Source organism: Mobula birostris, chromosome 1 (assembly GCF_030028105.1).
Source record: "Mobula birostris isolate sMobBir1 chromosome 1, sMobBir1.hap1, whole genome shotgun sequence".
Taxonomy (NCBI): domain Eukaryota; kingdom Metazoa; phylum Chordata; class Chondrichthyes; order Myliobatiformes; family Myliobatidae; genus Mobula; species Mobula birostris.
In genome coordinates, this window is record NC_092370.1 from 118,386,514 (window position 1) to 118,406,935 (window position 20,422).

At 43.2% G+C, this 20,422-nt stretch overlaps 1 protein-coding gene across 1 annotated transcript in view; it reads right to left on the reverse strand.

Annotated features, from left to right (window-relative positions):
• Positions 1 to 20,422, reverse strand: part of sntb1 (syntrophin, basic 1) — a 132,093-nt gene that overhangs the window by 30,112 nt on the left and 81,559 nt on the right. The window contains exons 3-4 of the mRNA XM_072261144.1: positions 4,847 to 5,069; positions 1,308 to 1,515 (exon numbers count right to left, since the gene is read on the reverse strand). Of these exons, the coding sequence (XP_072117245.1) occupies positions 1,308 to 1,515; positions 4,847 to 5,069 (431 nt within the window). The remainder of the gene's footprint in view (positions 1 to 1,307; positions 1,516 to 4,846; positions 5,070 to 20,422) is intronic.

Here is a 20,422-nt window from a genome sequence, read left to right on the forward strand (position 1 = left end):
AGAAGTCAGAAGTACAAAGGGAGGCCTCGTGTAGGATTCCTTAAAGGTTACCTTGCAGGTTAATTCAGTAGTAAGGAAGACAAATGTAATGTTAGCATTTATTTCAAGAGGACTGGAACATAAAAGCAAGAATGTAATGCTGAGGCTTTAAAAGGCATTGGTCAGACCGCACTTGGCATACAGTGAGAAATTCTGAGCCTCTCTTCTCGGAAAGAATGCGCCGGCATTGGAGGGAGTCCCGAGGAGTCTCACTAAAATGATCCCGGCAATGAAAAGGTTAATGTATGAAGAGCATTTTGTGGCTCTGGGCCTGTACTTGCTAGCGTTTAGAAGAACTGAAACCTACCGAATATTCAAAGGCCTAGATAGAGTGGACGTGGAGAGCAGTCTCGGACCAGAGGGCACAATACAAGAATGCCCCTTTAGAGCAATGAGGAGGAGGAACTTCTTTAGCCTGGGGGTGGGAAATCTGTGGAATTCATTGCCACAGATGGCTGTGGAGGCCAACTCATTAGGTACATCTAAAGCAGGGCTGGATACGTTGTTGATTAGTAAGCTTGGCAAAGGTTACAGGGAGAAGGCAGAAGAATGGGTGTGGGCGTAATAATAAATCGGCCATGAGGAATGACGGGTCAGACTCAATGGGCCAAATGGCCTAATTCTGCTCCTACGATTTATGGTCTTATGTGAAGTGAGCTGCCAGAGGAAGTGGTTGAGACAGGTACAGCGATAGTTAAGCAGCACTGGATAGGTAGATGGAATGTTGGACCAGAGGGGGATGTGGGCCAAGTGCAGGAAATTGGGACCAGCTGGGTGTGCACTGTGGTCAGCATGGACCGGTTGGGCTGAACGGCCTGCCTCTATGCTTTACTGCTCTGTGATTCCAAATGTTAATAAGCATGAGACACACCATCTTACAGGGTAATAAGTAAACTGATGGAAATGCCCCAAGATCTATCACAGGTTTGATGGGCTGAATAGCCTCTAATGCAGCAATGAAAATATAAAAAATGTAATCAGACACCATCTTCAAACCTTCCTGTTATCTGAGAAATATATTGGATGAAACCTGCTTGGTGATGAATGAGGGGAAACTTTATAAAGCACTTTTACAGCTCGTAACATAATCCGGCAATCTCTGTGCACAGCGATTATTATTCAGGAAGCAGCTGACCGGGCAGAGACTAACCTCCAGTAACCTCCAACATTTTCACACTGTGCTGCCATTGTCTGAACAGGATCTTCATTTCCCCAAGCCCCGCAGCAAAACATCCCAACGATCAAACAACAATCGCTCGTGGCCTTACCTTTTCCGCAAGCCAGCCCATGTGCCGAACCTCTCGGCAGCCAGCCAGCCCCGTTCTGCCAAGTTGATCTTTGACCTCTGCGATGGCCTTGGATGTCAGGCTGTTGACATTGGCCTGAATGGTATTGAACCAGGCGTGGGCTGCAGGGGCATCTTTGCACCTCAGCACCACTGTGTGCTTGCAGTCGGGTGAATGCAACTCAAACTGCCTAAAGAAAGCAACAATTAAAACTGTGTCAGTTATGGACATCTGATTGTGAATGGTTATGTTCAACCTTCCACCGCAGAAGGGAGGAAGGAATTCTAGACGCAGCATTTAGAGTTTGTGAGATAAGATTCTCCACACTCCCACCTTGTTTCTCTAGACTTGGGATCCTTTACGTCAATCAAACTGCTTCCTAGTTGGTGGGTGACTTTAAGGGGAATGGCAGACAAGATGTTCTGCTGACCTTCATGGAGGTAGAGCTGTCAAGTTGGGAAGCTTTTCCCTTTATGTGGTGCTGTAGTGCTACAGGCATGGCTAGCATTTACAGTTCATCCCTCACAGCTCTCTAGAGAGCAGTGGTGAGGTGCTATGGAGTCATAGGGAGATACAGCACAAACAGGCTCTTCAAGCCACTGACCATCAACCACCCACTGGCACCAATCCTACGTTAATCCCATTATTTATTTCCTCCACATTCCCATCAACCTCTCCCCGTTCAACAACACATGGCAAGTTACAGCAGCCAGTTAACCTGCCAGAGCTGGGAAGTGGCTGGAAACTGGAGCAACATGATGAAAGGCACACGGTCCCAGGGAGAGGATGCAAACCCACACAGCCAGTGCCACAAGCCCAGGACTCCAGAGCCGAGGCCCTACCAGCTGTGCCACTATGTTTCCAAGCTGCCTTCTTGAACCTCTGTAGTTCGAGTGAAGGTACTCCCAACAGTGCCACGACTTGACCTTGTGATATATAACTGTATGCTGTGCAACCTGACAGGGAACCTGCAGGTGGGTTCTGTTCTTCTGCAGCCCATGCAAGATATGGCAGAGCTGTGGCAGCATTGCCAGCGAGACAGCCCGAGATGCCACATCAGGAAGTGGGCATCTCACCCTCGGGCTCTGCAGTTTACAGGCAGCAGGGCAACCTCCACTCACAGATCAATTGCCATGCCCCCAATGAGCTATGAAACCATGGCATTGTTCCGGACAGCACATGTTCTCCCCTCTGTCTTGACTTGTAGTTATCCCAATTAGTAAAGCCATATGGACAACGTGGGCAAATTGGAGCCACAATTCCTACCTCACAAATACACTGCATCAGAGTCCTGTTTACTGGCAACAGCACAAGTGCATGTGCGATGAAAAATGGCCTCCCAACAGCATCACAGAGGGCCAGCATGCCACAAAGCCCAAGCCCCTGGAATGAAATGCAAGCCCTTCTTTATCAGTGGGATGTCACGGACAAGTCACCAGACTGGGACGTGAACTTGCAACTCTTCGTTTAGACTGCAGTGTTTCCCAATTTGGGATCCACACCCCTCGGTTAATAGTAACGCTCCATGGCATAAAAAAAGTTGTGAATCCCCAGTTTAAAGGCAAAGAGTGCTTGCCGACTGTCCTTCACTCTGGTTAACCACAACTTCATGTTAACTACGTTCTTACACCAACAGTCATTCCACTCTCGAGTTTGGGCCGAAACACGGGTAGGAGATCAACAGTTCCAGTTCACAGGCTACAGATACAGAAATGCACATACAGAGAACACTTGAGAGGAGATGGCTTATCAGCTGAATGATCCAGCACCTTCCGATTTTATTGCAAATGTGGAGAGCCAGCACCTTCCGATTTTATTGCAAATGTGGAGAGCCTTTTTGGTTCTGGGAAGTTGTATTCGTGCAGAAGTGGTATCTCTGTGGCATTGGTGGTATTTCCAGAGAGGCACGCTCTAAACATACAGATATTGGTGTGTCTTCATGAAACATCAAATACTTGTACTGGAAACCACAGCTTCCTGACAATTTACATGAGTAGTACAAGCAGGAGGGGGGTGTACTGCAAATGAGTGATACCGTCAGAGTGAGTGATGCAGACACAAGAGACCACAGATGTTGGACACTGGAGTAACACAAAAGGTATTCGAGGAACTTGGTAGGGCAGGTAGCATCTATGGAGGTAAATGGATAGGTGATGAGTTGTGACAAGACCCTCAGATTGAGGGAAGACAGGCAGTATAAAGAGCTGGAGGAAAGGGGCAGAACAAGCGCTGGCAGGTGATAGGTGGATCCAGGTGAGGAGGGACAGAAGGGGGAGCGAGTAGAGTGGAAATGCTGACAGAAGCTGGCAGGTGATAGGTGGAGGTGACAAAGGGCTAAAGATGTTGGAGCAGTGAAATCAGGGCAAGGCACAATAAAGGGAACAAGCAAACAGAAGAAAAGGGTGAAGGTGGGACTCAGTAGCAGGAAATATAGAGAGGGAAGAAGTGATAGTGCGAGTGGTTAAAAAAAGAGGAAGCAAGAGGAAATAGAAAAGACAGAGGGTAGAAAGAGCAAGGGGAGAGGAGGAGGAAAGTGGGAAGAGAGGAGCAGGAGAAAGAGGAAGAAAGGGATACAGAGTGAGGGGAGAGAAAACAAGCAGGAGAAAGGATGAAGAGAGCAAGGAAGGAAAGGAAGCGAGAGAGAGGATGGAGGGAGAGTGTGAGTGGAAGAGGGGAGAATGAGATGTGAGAGAACTCGCATGGGGGATGCAGAAGATATAATAATGAAGAGATAGAAGTGGATTCAGAATCAGGATCAGATTTATTACCACTGTCGTGAAATTGTTGTTTTACAAGTTACAATAATAAATAAACAGCGCAAAAAGAGGACAAAATAGTGAGGCCACGGACAGTCCAGAAATCTGATAATGTTCCTAAAACATTAGGCGTACCTCTGCCCTGATGGTGGCAAAGAAACGAGTGCATGTTTGGATGGTGAGGACCCTTAATCATGGATGCCATTTCTTGAGGCACTGTCTTTTGAAAATACCCTCAATGGTGGAGATATTAGTGCCCATGAAGGAGCTGGCTGAGTGTACAACCCTCTGCAGCTTCTTCCAACTCTGCGCAGTGGCCCCTCCGTACCAGACAATGACACAACCGGTTGGAATACTCTCCACAGTACATCTGTAGAAATTTGATAGAGTTTTTGGTGACATACAAAATTTCCTCAAACTCCTATATGGCTGCTGGCAAGCCTTCTTCACGACTGCACCAATACATTGAGTGCAGAATAGATCATCTGAAATGTCGAGAGAGGAGGTGGAGATGTGGTGTAACGTCCCCACCAGAATGGAGGGTTTAAGAATTTTCAGTTCTACTTCACTGTTCCTTATGTTATCATAACTCGCAGTGACCCAGAGGTCTTTCAACAGAATTAACAAAAGCACAGTCTCAACGCTTTGCTGTTCACAGAAGTACATTTGCTCATTGATCACTTGACAATACTTAAGCCTCATCTCAGCCAGTTTAGAATCAGCTTACTCATAAAAGACAGTTAGACAGTGGGAAGAGGGGATTACCTGTTCTCTGGGTCTGGGACAGTGAGGCTTCGGGTAACATAACACATCTTCAGCGGGATACTCTTGTCCTTGGACTCCATGCGCAGAGAGAACGTAGGTGTGGAGGGAGACTCTGAGGCAGTTGAGCCAAGTCTGGGCGACTCTGGAGGGAGGGTTTCCCATCCAATTTCAGAGACTGGCGAGGTCTTCCGAATGTATGGCGTGGCTTCTCTCATGTACTTCACTGGAAGGATAAGAAGACAATAATGGGGATGAAGTCAGGTTGTCAGATTTGTAGCAGATTTAACCCAGGATGTTTTGGGAAGCAAGGCAGGAGATACAGTAGCTGGGGCCTAACAGAGATCTTTGCATCAGTGTTGGCCACAGTGGAGGTACCAGAAGACTAGAGGATAGTTAATGTTGTACCCTTATTTACGAAGAGCAGCAGGGATAAGCCCACTGGTCTGATCAGGAATCATCAGTATGATTTTGTACAAGGGAAGTCATGATTGACTTTTCTGAGGTGGTAACTAAGACAGATGAAGTAAAGTTTGTATATGCTGTCTTATGTGGAGTTTAGTAAAGTACAGTATTTGACAAGGTTTTGCATAGTAGCTGGTCCAGAAAGTTAAGACACGTGTGATTCAAAACAAGCTGGCTAATTAAATCCAAAATTGGCTTGGTGATAAGGAGCAGGGTTCCTTTGTGATTGGAGGTCTATGACTAACAACATACCACAGCAATGGATGCTGGGGCTGCTTGTTGTTTGTGATAATATAGTAACAACTTGGCTGTCAATGTAAGAGGTAAGATTAGTAAATCTTACTGATGACACAAAGTTGGTGTTATTGATCATGAGGAAAGTTGTCTAAAGTTACCTAAATATGAGAGATTCTGCAGATGCTGGAAATACACAGCAGGACTGATGAAAATGTCTCCACCTGAAACATCGGCTATTTATTCCCTCCACAGAGCCGTGACCTGCAGGGTTCCTCCAACGTTTTGTGTCTTGCCAAGATCTATAGCAGGAAAGAGATCTGAAAGTTGGGCAGGACTCTGGCAGGTGTAACTTAATCCCGGCTAGTGCAAGGTGATGCATTTTGGGGGTAGGATGTGTACAGTAAACGGTAGAGGTTAAGGAATGCTGATGAACAAAGGTATCTGGAATTCAGTGAAGGTGGCAGTACAGACAGAGGGTACTGGAAAGGGCACATGACATGCTTACCTTTGTACAAGTGGCATAGAATATAAAAGTCGGGACATTACGTTGTGACTTTACAAAGCACTGATTAGACCAGTTCATCATACTATAACGAGGAAGTGGTTGTGCCGGATTGAGTGCGGATGAGATTTACCTGGATTGGAGGACTTCAGTTATGAGGGGAGAATGGATAAGTTGAGTTTGTTTTCCCTGGAGCATAGGTTGAGGGGTGACCTGGTAGGCATGTATCACATTACAAGCAGCACAGATTGGGTTGATAGCCAGAATCATTTTCCATAGCAGAGTTATTAAAAATAAGAGGGCATAGGTTTAGGATGAGAGGAAGGAGTATTGGAAGGGGATTTCAAGGGAAGGTGTAATTTTTGTTTTATTACCAAGAGTGAATGATATCTGGAGTGTGCTGCCAGAGGTGGTGGTGGAATCACCCATTTAAGTGGCATTTGGATAAAGACTATTTATTTATTGATTGAGATATAGCCCAGAGTAGGCCCTTCCAAGCCATGACACCCAGCAATCCCCCGACTTAATCCCAGCCCAATCACCGGACAATTTACAGTGACCAGTGCCGATGATCTTTAGATTGTGGGAGGAAACCGGTGTACCTGGTAGAAACCCACAGCCACAGGGAGAATGTACAACCTCTCACAGGCAGCTGCAGGAAATGAACCTGGGGCGCCTGTACCATAAAGTGTTGTGCTAACCACTACGCCACGGTGCTGCCCTATGGCACTTAGAGTGGCGTGGCATGGGAGGTAGAGTCGAGGCGTGGAGAAATGCGATTAGTGAGGGTTGGCGTGGACACAGCAGACTGAAGCGCCATTTCTGTGCGGTGGGACTCAACTGCTATGTAAAAGACACCAGGAGGTGCACAGGGACAGGGAGGGGAGACCTGAGGAGCTCAGGCACAACATCCAAGCGTGGAATAATTAAAATTGGGTTCATTCGAGAGATCAGAATTGGAGGACTGCAGACGTCCAGTAGAGTTAGGTCAGAAAACAGAAGAGGAGGAGGAGTGGGCCATTCAGCCCCCAAAGCCTATTCTGATCTGCCCAGCCCTCACACCTCTTCTGCACCAGTTCCCTGTAGGCCCAAATTTCCATTTCCTCTATCTGGGTCACTGGAGTGGCGAAGCTCGGACACCAGAAGGCAGATGAGAAGTGGAATGTGCTGATGGGCCAGGCCGTAGGATCACGTCATCAGTTCTCTGCCACACACCGATACTTCAATCAGCACGCCCACTGGGGTAAACCACCGCACTCCTTCACGGCGGGAAACGGTAGAACAACTCAACTCTAGAGCGCCCTTACCCACAGCCAAACACCCCACGGTGCCTCACAATACCTACACCTCCACCCAATAAGCTAACCTCCTTCTATGGGAGACAGAGGAAATGTGTGGGGTAAGGATTTCTTTTTAAATAAAAAAAGACAGAGAGTAATGGATGCCTGGAAAGGGAGGTGGTGGAAGCAGACAAGAGGGTGACACTTAAGTGGCATTTAGACAGACACATGAACAGCGAGGGAACGGAGGGTGTGGATCATGCGCAGGCAAATGGGATCAGTTTAAACTGACACCATATTCACTATAAGGAGTGAGAGACCCACTTCTGTTCCATACTGTTTTACATTTAATCCAGGGCTCTGTAATGTAGGGTTTAACGATCATCCTGGGGGCAGAGAGAGGGGGGCAGAAGAGGCTTTGGGAGCGAATTCCAGAGCTCACGTCGGCCAGTGGCCGAGATGAGAGTGATCGATGAGGGAGTGAAATTGGATGATAGGGGAGGGTTGTACGGATGGAGGGGATTATGCCGTTTGCCTTACACTCCCTCAGTGTGATTAAAAAGGCAAAAAAAAAAGATAAGGGTGTTTATTCAACTTCTAATGGCCGGAAACCAGCATGGAAAATGTTCATTTCACTGAGGCACTGAAATTCAGTCCTTTCATCGCAAACTGATGTCTGCTCTGCCAGTGAACTGTATCAGTACGAGGCTGTGTGTGAGGTCTGCCTTTGAAAGCTTGTGCTTGGGGCTGCTGGGCACAGGAAGATGGCTGAAAACTCATTCCCAAAGCCAGGCCGTCCGGAACCAGCAACCGTTCAAAGCTGCCGGATCACGTATCGTGGCACAGCTTTAGCCGTCCCATCTTCACGCCCAGCCCCGTTGCTGATTCTGGCAGAGATGCATTTCCATGGATCCTGGCTACACTAACACACATACACACATGCCTGCGACATACACAGGTTCAGCTACAGCACATACACATGACCTGTGATTCAACGCTGAATAGAAGAGGCTCCTGTTAATATAACAACACAAATCTTGCTCTGGAGAACTTGGTACCTCCCCTTCCCCAAATTATCTGGGCACAAAATGCCCGTTAAAGTTCTCAATTCTTCATGATGACCTTCACTCTTTGGCGTTCTGTTAAAACCGAAACTCGGAGCTTTCATTTCAATGACCAAGGTCACAATGTTTCAAATAGCTTTAAAACTCTCCTTTCCTTACTTCTGGCTCACAGCCATACTACTAAAAGATTACAATTCACCACACACATGATAACACGTTGAGAACAGGTTGTCTGAATGTGTTACATATCATGTTGCAAAGCAGTAACAGTGCAAGCTCTGCCCCACAACACACTCTCCTGTTCTGTGCAACTTTTCTTTCACCTTTTCTGTCTCTCGCACCCCAGAAATGTCCTGGGAAGGAAAACAATGTTTCTTCAATCCTATCAAAACTTTCATGCACACACTGCAGTTTCCCAAGACAGACCCTGAGAAAATGCAGCGTGCAGCCACTTATCATTTCTCTCTCTCCTTCTACCAGTCCCTTGAACAGTTCAGCACAGAATGTATTTGTGTAGGTTAGGAAGCGTCTATAGGGGAGATATCACGAGTGACTTAAATCAGGAGCAAATCTTGAAGTACACTCGTGAGCCAGCACTGGTCAGGATTGGGCAAAACATATTGCAGTATTTTTATGTAAGTCCATCACTAGACCCCCTGCAGTTTGCTTACTGAGCACAAATTGGATTTGAGGATGCCATTATCTTCCAGCATCAATGGGCTTTCACCTATCTCAATGAGCCAGGCAACACTGTGAGAATCACTTTCTTTGATTTCTCCAGTGCTTTTAACACCATAAGGCCTGCTTTACTAGGGAGTAAGCTCACGGAGATGCAGGTGGATGCTTCACTGGTGTCCTGGATTACAGACTACCTGTCCAGATGACCACAGTATGTGAGACCGCAGAGCTGTGTATCAGGTTCTGTGGTTGGCAGCACGGGGGCACCTCAGGGGACTGTCCTGTCCCCCTTCCTGTTCACCACCTACACCTTGGACCTCAGATACAACTCGGAGTCCTGCCACCTGCAGAAGTTTCTGGATGATTCGGCAGTTATGGACTGTATCAACTGGGGTCAAGAGACTGAGTACAGAAGAGTGGTGGACAACTGTGTTGAGTGGTGTGGGCTGAATCACCTGCAGCTCAACATCACTAAGACAAAGGAGTTGGTGATGGACTTCAGGAAGGTGAAAACACCCTGCATTCCCATCTCCATCAAGGGAACAGATTTACAAGCTTCAATGGCTGAGGTGGGAGAGACTGCACACTCAACTATTGCCCGGGTGCTTCACCAGTCACAGCCTAATGGGAGAGTGGCAAAGAGAAAGCCACTGTTGAAAGAAACTCAAATGAATTTTCAGCAGAGTTTGCCAGAAGACACGTGGGAGACTCTGAAGTCAGCTGGAAGAAGGTTCTTTGATCTGATGAAACCAAAATTGAGTTTTTTTGGCCATCAGACTAAACGCTATGTTTTGTGCAAGCCAAACACTGCACATCAAAAACACACCATCCCTACCATGAAGCATGGTGGTGGCTGCATCATGCTGTGGGGATGCTTCACTGCAGCAAGCCCTGGAAGACTTGTGAAGGTAGAGGGTAAAATGAATGCAGCAAAATACGGGGAAATCCTGGAGGAAAACCTAATGCAGTCTGCAAGAGAACTGCGACTTGGAAGAAGATTTGTTTTCCAGCAAGACATTGACCCCGAGCATAAAGCTAAAGCTACAGAGGAATGGCTTATAAATAAAGTTAATGTCCTGGAGTTGCCAAGTCAGAGTCTGGACCTCAATCCAACTGAGAATTTGTGCTGGACTAGAAAAGGGCTGTTCACGCATGATCCCCATGCAATCTGACAGAGCTTGAACAGTTTTGTAAAGAAGAATGGGGAAAGATTGCAGTGTCCAGATGTGCAAAGCTAACAGAGACCTATCCACACAGACTCAAGGCTGTAATTGCTGCCAAAGGTGCATCTATTAAATACTGACTTGAAGGGGGTGAGTAATTATGCAGCCAATTATTTTATGTTTAATAATTATAATAAATTTAGACCAATTTGTAGAAATTTGTTTTCACTTGACATGAAAGTCTTTTATGTTGAACAGCGTTAAAAAAGCCAAAATAAATCCACTGTGATTCAAAGTTGTAAAACAATAAAACATGAAACCTTCCGGAGAGGGGGTGAATACTTTTTATAGGCACTGTATATAACATATGTGCCCAAGAAAGAACTAGGACAATATTGTATATGCAGTATACCACATAAGTATATAAGCATCCAAGAGCAGAGGAAATTTTAAATTGTTCCATTCAGGTCTAAAAATTTAATCACTGTGGAGGGTTGCCTACTCTTGTGGGATAATGTCTTTCCTGACAAGGGGGGAGTCACTCTGCTTGGCAGGTCAGACTTGTGGCTATGAAACAAATAATATCAAGTTGTGGGGCCTCCTCCATTGAGGTTGTAGGAGTTGACTTCTGGACTGCAGTAAAGCTCTGGTTACCTTTCTTCTGGATGTACTCAGATCATAACGTGAGGACAGTGGCTGATGTCAGAATTTCCTTTACCTTTTGGAAATCCATCTCGCACTGCTTTAGCAATTGCCATTTCTTCCTGAGCTGTGGTAGCAAGTTCAAAGGGTGGAGCACAGTAGCCAGATTTGGGAGGAACCCGTTACAGTGATTGACAGATAAGTACTGTAACTGTATACAATATCTAGTTATCTGTTGTGTCAGTGAGCAAACCAAGTGGTATTTTAAAGGGAAGAGAACTGCCAATGAGAAACAAATGCTAATTTTATTGAATACATCAAATTTAAAGGCATACAGTTTGCTTAGAAGTTTTATTGCCAAAATGAGCTTTGCTGATATTGTGAAATTATTGCAGGAACATTTGGAACCAAAAACCATTATTGATTGCAGAATGCTTTAGGTTTCATAAGCAAAATCAAAAGGAAGGGCAGTCCATTTCAACATATGTGGGTGAATTGAAGAAATTGTCTGAGCATTGCTAGTTCAGTGATGAGCTTAATGATGTACTGAGAAATCACTTAGTTTGGGGAATCTTTCAAAAAAAAAAAATGCTTTCAAAAATGGCTAACTGAAGCACAACTAACATTTAAAAGAGCAGTTGAAATAGCAGTAGCAATGGAAACAGCAGACAAAGACATAATTGAGTTGTAGTCTGGAATGAAAGTGAGCGTGAACAAAATTGCAGCATGTAGACAGCGGCTTGCCTGGCTGAACAAACTACGTTACTGCTGTGGCAGAAGCTCATGTACAACAGACCAATACAGTCAGCAAGTCGGGCAGACAAAAATAAATTGACTACACAGGGAAGTGAAAAAAGATAAAACCTCAAGTTGCAGTTTTAAAAAGAACACTAATCAGCATGCTGTTGATGTAAAACTGAAAATGATGGGAGTGACTGACACAGGACTGAATAGCCTTTAGATCTACAATGTGAAAACTAACAAAAGACAAGCAATATGGCTTACACCAGAAGAGAATGGCAAATTCATTAAAATGGAATTGGGCACTAGATTAGCTGTTTCCGTCATTCCACAAAATGAGCTTGAATGGTATTTCAAAAGAAACTGAATTGAAGACTGCAGATATTCAAGTAAGAACTTGTACTGGAGAAAAGATCATTCCTAAGGAAATGACATTTGTTACAGTGAAATACAACAATCAGCAAACCATATTGAGCTTGTATATGGTATAAAACAGGAGGATCAGCATTGTGGGGCCATGAGTAGCTGAAGTTGGATTGGAAATTCATCCACTGTTTGCATGCCACATCACCTGTGAAAGAGTCAACTGAAAGCAACTTAAAGTACAGGAGAGTTCAGGGGTGGCAATGGAAAACTCAAGCAATATATTTTACAATATCACTCAAATATTGATGAAATATTAAATACATAGTGTCAAGTGTGCAATTGTAGATCGTGGTATTCCACTCATCTCTGCCAATTGAAAGTGAGTGGTGTTGGGTGGATGGCTTTTAATTTGGTCCAATAGAGCAATTCGTTCAGCTTGTGTCAAATCTAATTGTGCCATTTTGGCCAGGGTATGAATTTTTTTTTCCCAGATCAAAAAACAACATTATGAAGCAAATCACTGCTTTTTGAATTGTGCCCATCAACCCAAATGGATAACAGAACACAAGCACAGGCAACTGACGCTACTTAAAAACTGTTTGCTCTAGGCATCTGTAGTGTCTTAATGGCCACACAAGTGCACGCAACTGACGCTAGTTAGAAACTGTTCGGCAACCCTCTCCTGTCCCAATTACACAGAATAATGTCCCAAATAAATAAATGGAATCCCAGCTATTTTCAGGATTAGTTTTTGTTCTTTAAGAGTTTTCCCCAATAAGTGACTACCCTGATTAATTGATGGCCCAATTAATCGGAATCCACTGTACCCATAAATGTATATGGCAAGTAAAGTTGATCCTAGGTACCCGAAAGAGAAACAGAGCTGACACTTTAAGGTTGAGACCCTTCATTAGGACACAAGGAAGAGCAGACATTGGAATCTGGAGCAACAAACAATCCACTGGAAGAACTCAACGCATCAAGCAGCCTCTGTGGGAGGAATGAAATTGCTGATGTTTCAGATTGATACCCTGCATCAAATCTTCATTAGAACAGCTTCTGCTGAAGGGTCTTGAACTTGAAATGTTAACCTTTTCTCTCTCTCTCTCTCCACAGATGATGCCTGAGCAGCCTGGCTAGCACTTCCAGCAGCTTTGTTTTTATTTCACACAGAGGTATGGACGTGGACACTTGTTTCCAGCTGAGCTGCCATCCTGCAAAACTATTGCTTCGGAAGCAAAATTATCATTCGGCAGTTTCTCCCAAGCTCTGACCTAGTCTCAGAGCTTCACTCTTGTAAAAACACAAAATGTGTTAAATGTTCTTGCACAGCTTAAGTGATTTAGTGGAATGGTGCTGGGAGCATCTGATTCAACAGCTTATTTTAAGCTTTCCATTCACTTCTGGCTGTCGGTGGCATTTACCTCTTAATTCTTGAGTTAAGTGATTTAGTACTTTCAGCATTTCAGGAATAATCAGTTCTTTTTCCTCAAAATACTTTACAAGAGTACCTCAAACAAAAAGCACATTAATTATGAGAAACCCCAATACAGTGAGTTAAATGTGATTGAAGGACTGTATGTCATATCAACATCATTCAATGAATTATCATTTCTAACAAATCCAAGGATATGCTGAATCTATAACCATTTCATAGGTCTCAAACCACTTTCCTGCCAATAAGGTACTTTTAGTCTAAAACAAAATACAAAATGAGATTGGTTACCTTACTATAGAAAGGATGTGATTAAACTTGAGAGGGTGCGGATAAAATTCATAAGGATGTTGCCGAGACTGGAGGGCTAAAGTTATAAAAGAAATTGGATAGGCTGGGATTATTTTCACAGGACCTTATAGGGGTTTATAAAATTTTGAGAGACATAGATAAGGTGAATGATTGCAGTCTTTGTCCCAGCATAGGGGAGTCAAAAACTGGAGGGAATAGGTTTATGGTTAGAGGGGAAAAATTAAAAAGGGACCCAAAAGGCGAGTTTCTCACACAGAGAGTGGTGGGTATATGGAAAGGGCTTCCATAGGAATTGGTGGAAGTGGGTACAATTACAATGCTTTAAAAAGAAAAAATTTGGACAGGTACATGAATAGGAAGGGTTTAGAGGGATAGGAGCCAAACATAGGCAAGTTGGATTTACTTCAATAAGCACTTGGTTGGCATAGCTGGGTTGGGCCAATAGACCTGTTTCCATGACACAGAACTGTATGAATCTCATTGACCTTGGAAAGACAAGAGAAAGCCTGTGCACAACAGTGACAATGTGATAACAGCAGCAGGAATTGGAACAAGTCTAGGCCATTGTTCCTGCAGTAAGATTCTGGCTGATTATTTACCTCAGGGACACTTTGTGCACCAATGCCATGTCCCCAGAATTTCGTAATATTCAAAAGTCCATTAAACGCTGAGATTTGAGGCAGAATCATACAGTAACACAGCACAGAAACAGGCCCTTCAGCAACTTGTCTATGCTGACTATGGTCCCCACCAATATAGTCCCATTTACCCATGTCTGGCTCACATCTCTCAAAACCTTTTCTATCACGTCCTCATCCAAATGTCTTTCCAACAATCTTATTGTACTTGCCTCAACCACTTTCTCTAGCAGATTGCTCCATACACGCAATCTCTGCGTGAAGATGTTGCCCCTCAGGTTTCTTTGAAATCTTTCACCTCAAACACATGTATAGTTATATCAAAGTTATACCAACATGTCTCCTGCCCCACTAGAGGCCCGAATGTACTTGACCACTGCTACACAGCAGTCAAGGATGCCTACCGTTCCGTCCCACGACCGCACTACGGAGAATCGGACCATCAGACCGTACTCCTCCTCCTGGCTTACAAACAGAAACTGAAGCGGGAGGTCACGGTGTCAAAAGTAGTGTCGCGTTGGACAGAGGAAACGAATGAGGTCCTCCGTGACTGCTTTGAATTGGTGGACTGGTTAGTATTCAAGGACTCGGCAGCTAACCTCGATAAGTACGCCTCAGCTGTCATGGACTTTATTTGGAAATGCATGGAGGACTGTGTGTCTTGCAAGACAATCTGGGTATTCCCTAACCGGAAACCTTGGATGAATTATGAGGTCAAATCCCTTTTAAAGGCTAGACCTGCAGCTTTTAGGTCCGGGGATACCAGTCGCTACACAGAATCCAGGTGTGAACTCCGGAAAGCCATTAAGGGCGCCAAGAGGCAAAATCGAGCCAAGTTGGAAGCCCAGGCTAACCAGAGGGATGCCAGTAGACTATGGCAGGTTCTAAATGAGATCACTGGGCGCAACGAAAAGGCTGGGAAAATCAATAACTGTGGCGCTTCTCTTCCTGACGAACTTAACGTATTCTACGCAAGATTCGAACAGAAGAGGAGCGTCCCGCTCCCTCCGGATGAACCGGACCTGGTGGCATCGAGATTCATTGTCACCGAGGAGGACGTTAGAAGGGCCTTCCTGAAGACAAATCCAAGGAAGGCGACGGGCCCAGATGGCGGCTTGGGATGGGTTCTCCGGGCCTGTGCAAGCGAGCTAGCTGGAGTGTTTGCTGATATCTTCAACTGCTCCTTGCTTCAGTCTAAGATCCCCTCATGTTTTAAGAAGGCAACAATAATCCCAATGCCAAAGAAAAGCAAGGTGGTATACCTGAATGACTATTGACCTGTGGCTCTGACATCAATTGCTATGAAGTGCTTCAAGAGATTGGTTATGGCACACATCAACCACAGCCTACCGGTCAACCTCAACGCTTTGCAATTCGCCTACCGAAGCAACAGGTCAATGGGAGATGCCATCTCTCTGGCCCTACATTCCTCCTTAGAACACCTGGAGAATAAAGGCGCATACGTAAGGCTCCTTTTCATTGACTACAGCTCTGCCTTTAATACCATCATTCCAAATAAACTGATTCCTAAGCTCCAGAACCTGGGCCTTAGCACTCAGATCTGCAGCTGGATCTTCAACTTCCTCACAGACAGGACCCAGGCTGTAAAAATAGGGGACAAGCTCTCCTCTACAATCACTCTGAGCACCGGTGCCCCACAAGGCTGTGTACTCAGCCCCCTGCTGTACTCACTGTACACCCATGATTGTGTAGCCAAATTTCCATCAAACTCAATATATATGTTTGCTGATGACACCATAATTGTAGGCCGTATCTCGGGTAATGATGAGTTTGAGTACAGAGAGGAAATTAAGAACCTGGTGGCATGGTGTGAAGACAACAACCTATCCCTCAACATCAGCAAGACGAGGAATTGGTTGTTGACTTCAGAAGGAGTAGCGGACCGCACAACCCCATTTATATCGGTGGTGCGATAGTGGAACAGGTCAAAAGCTTTAAGTTCCTCGGGGGTAGAAAACTTCCAGTGGCGCTCATGGAGTGAGGTCCTGTTCTAGATCGGCTCCATTACCTCTGATCCTTATCCTATGATCAGCTACATTTAAGCTAACTTTTAAGGCACCGAGCTTTACAATACCTTGCAGTTGATTGTCATTATATATTTGGATGTTTTTAAGGTCCGGCATGTCTGAGAAATGGAAAAACGGCAAACCTCCTGTCAGACCGAAAGCTACCGACCCCCCTCCGGTTGAATCGGCAGTAACTATGCAAGCTATAACGGATTTGATCTGTGCGGAGATTTCATCTAAACTGGAGAGAATCATTGATGAAATTGATAAGATGAAAATAACCATCACGGAACATCAGACTGCTGTAGCTAATCTCCAAGTTCATATGCAACAGAATGAACTTAAAATGGGAAAAATTGAAGAAACAATTAGTACAATGAAGAAAAAACTTGATTTCCTTACCTTTAAAAATTCTGATTTAGAATACAGAATGTGTAGTCAGAATACAAGAATTATTGGGCTCCGAGAACGCGCTGAATCTAAAGACCCTATTAAGTTTTTCTCTCAACTTTTAAAAGGTTCATTTCCCTCCTTGTTTCCTGATCAACCACCACTATTGGACAGGGCTCATAGAGTCCCATCATATTCATCTAAGTCAGACAAACCTTGGCATGTTACTTTACGATTTCATTATCTTCAAGACAAGGAAAAGTTGCTTTGTTTTGCTCAACCTACAGGCTACATTGATTTCTCGAATCTCCGCTTTCGATTAGTGGAGGATTTTAGCAAACAGGTTCGTGACCAACGTGTTTGTTACAGATCTGTGATGGCGGAATTCTACAAGATGGATTTAAAACCAGTGCTGCTATATCCCGCACGTTTGAGGATCCGATTGTCTGAGTGGTCTTCCCATTTTTTCGACTCTCCATCGGAAGCCCAGAGTTACCTGGATCAACATTCACCTTCAACATCCTAATCACACTACTAAATCATCAGTGCCTGATTGGAGGCTGTTACTCTGTTGGGTTTTAATTTCTTTTTTTTTTGGTCTTTCTGAGGGCAGAAATGGTTTTTTTTTGTTTAATCAATATGGCTGCCAAACTCTTTTTTAACTGCGTCATTCCTTCTTCTTCCCTGGGGATTTTGGGTGGCCACTCCCACAGCATCATTTTTCGCACATACCTGGAGGCCTTAAACTTCGTAATTTTTTTTGTTAGTCCATGCAGATATTTCACCTCCTTTCTTAATTGTATGGTTTGCTGTGTGTCAACATTTTTTTTATATTTTTTTTTCTTTGTATTATATCGTTTTAATCGGTGTACTTGATTTTTTTCCACTCTTCTACTGTTTTACAATTTTAGCTGACATTTTTATATATACACTTTTTTTATTGAGCGTCTATCGGAAGTCATGGGGGTAGATTTAGTGCTTGCTTCTATCTGGCTAGTCTATTTTATATTTAGCTTTGGGGATTTGGGGTGGGGGGGCTTCACTTCTTAGATTTTTTTTCTTCTTGGGCTACTCATATTATTGAAGTATTTTTCGCGTCCTCTTTCTCGGTATCTCATGTTTACTCTGTTCCCTTTTCGGGTTTGTGGATTGAACCTATTGTCAATCCTCCCTTTATTTGAGGATTGACTTTAGGGGTTATGGATTCTACTATTAATTTTGTCCCTTGGAATACTAATGGTCTCAATCATCCAATTAAAAGGAAAAAATCTTCAAAGTATTCCGGAGACCTAAAGCACATATTCTATTTGTACAAGAGACCTATGTGCGGAGAGGGGACAGATTACGTTTTTTTTAAGTTCTGGAAAGTTGAACAATATCATTCGAATTCCAATGCCAAAATTAGAGGAGTTTCTGTTTTCATAGATCCCTCAATTACATTTGTGCAACAGGATATTATCTCTGATCCAAATGGTAGATTTTTACTGTTTAATGGTTTACTCTTTAATAAAAAGGTAGTTCTGGTTAACGATTATGCTTCAAACTCGGACTGTCCGGAATTTTATAAATCATTATCTAATTTGTTCCCAAATTTGAATGAGTTTTCACTAAACTGGGGCAGAGATCTTAATGCTTGTTTATCCCCATTATTGGACCGTTCCGCCCGTATACGGACTGGACCCAATAAATCCACAACCTTGATTAATTCATTCCTCTCAGATTCGGGGTCGACAGACATTTGGCGGTTTTTGCATCCCCATGAAAAAGACTTCTCTTTTTTTTCCACATGTTCATCACTCTTGCTCAAGAATTGATTATTTTTTTTATTGACTCTCGTCTTATTTCTTCAGTAGTTAAATGTGAATATGACTCTATAACCATTTCGGACCATGCTCCACTTAAGCTTTCTATTAAATTATTGGCCAACACTCAAAATAATAGACAATGGTGTTTTAATCTGCTGTTGCTTCAGGACTTGGATTTTGTTAACTTTATGAATGAACAGATTGATCTTTTTTTTTAGAATTAACAGTACAGAAGATATATCCATGAACACCCTTTGGGATACTTTTAAAGGTTATATTCATGGCCAGATCATTTCGTACTCTGCTGCTTTGAGGAAAAGGTTGAAGAAGGAAGAGCTGGCTCTTGTGGAAAAGATTAAGGAAATAGATAAGAAATATGCTACAGCTCCGTCTGAGAAGCTGTGTAAACAAAGAACTGAACTTCAAATGGAACACAGTTTATTACTTTCGTCCTCTATTGCAAATCAATTAATGCAGACAGAAGCGAATTTTATATACATAGTGACAAAGTTGGTAAACTGTTGGCTAATCAGTTGAAGACTAACTCCATTAAATTTCAAATTAATCAGATTTATAATCAAAAAGACCAACTGACGTTTGGTCAAGCTGAAATTACTCCATCCTTTTTTGATTTTTATTCCTCTTTATATCAATCAGAATCTCCACAAGATTCTAAACATATGTGTGACTTTTTAGATAACCTAGATTTCCCTAAGATTTCACACGATATATGTTCTATATTAGAAACTTCCTTCACTACTGATGAGATTAAGACTGTTATTTTTTCTATGAACTCGGGGAAGGCTCCTGGCCCTGATGGGTTTACCATGGAATTTTTCAAATGTTTTGCACCCTCATTAGTCCCCTGGTTATCCAGGGTTCTGGAAGCCTCATTAAAACTTGGTAAACTACCAGAATCCTTTTATAGAGCATCGATCTCTTTCATATTATAGAAGGATAAAGACCCCACTCAATGTGCATCTTATAGACCAATTTCCTTGTTAAATGTTGACTCTAAGATTTTTTCTAAATTATTAGCAAATAGACTAGAAGCACTTCCTTATATTATTTCGGAAGACCAAATGGGTTTTATTAAGAATCGCTACTCTTTTTATAATATTCATACACTTTTAAATATTGTCTATGCCCCCTCACAAAATGATCCTGGATGCGTCATTTCCCTGGACGCTGAAAAAGCCTTTGACAGGGTCGAATGGCCTTACTTATTTAAGGTGCTTGAAATGTTTAACTTCAGCCTGAAATTTATATCCTGGATCAAATTGTTATACCATTCTCCTATGGCCTCAGTTTGTACTAACACTCTAAACTCACCTTTTTTTTTTTCTCTTTTTTGAGGTACCAGACAAGGTTGTCCTCTTAGCCCTTTATTATTTGATATAGCATTAGAACCTCTTGCAATTGCTATTCGAGAACCTCCTAACATTATTGGTATAACTCGTGGGTTAAAGTCTCATAAAGTATCACTTTATGCTAATAACTTACTTTTATATTTCCAATCCTCAAAAATCTATTCCAGCAGCTTTAGATTTATTAGCACAATTTAGTCTTTTTTCAGGATACAAATGAAATCATAATAAGAGTGAACTTTTCCCTATTAAAAAGCAAGTTCGCTTATATCAGAACCTGCCGTTTAGATTGGTTAATAATCATTTTTCATATCTTGGGATTAAAATTACCTGTAAACATAAGGATTTATTTAAGACTAATTACTTACCCTTAATTGACCACATTACACAACTTTCTTTTAAATGATCTCCACTTTATTTAACTTTGACTGGTCGTATTAATGCTGTTAAGATGTTTATTCTGCCAA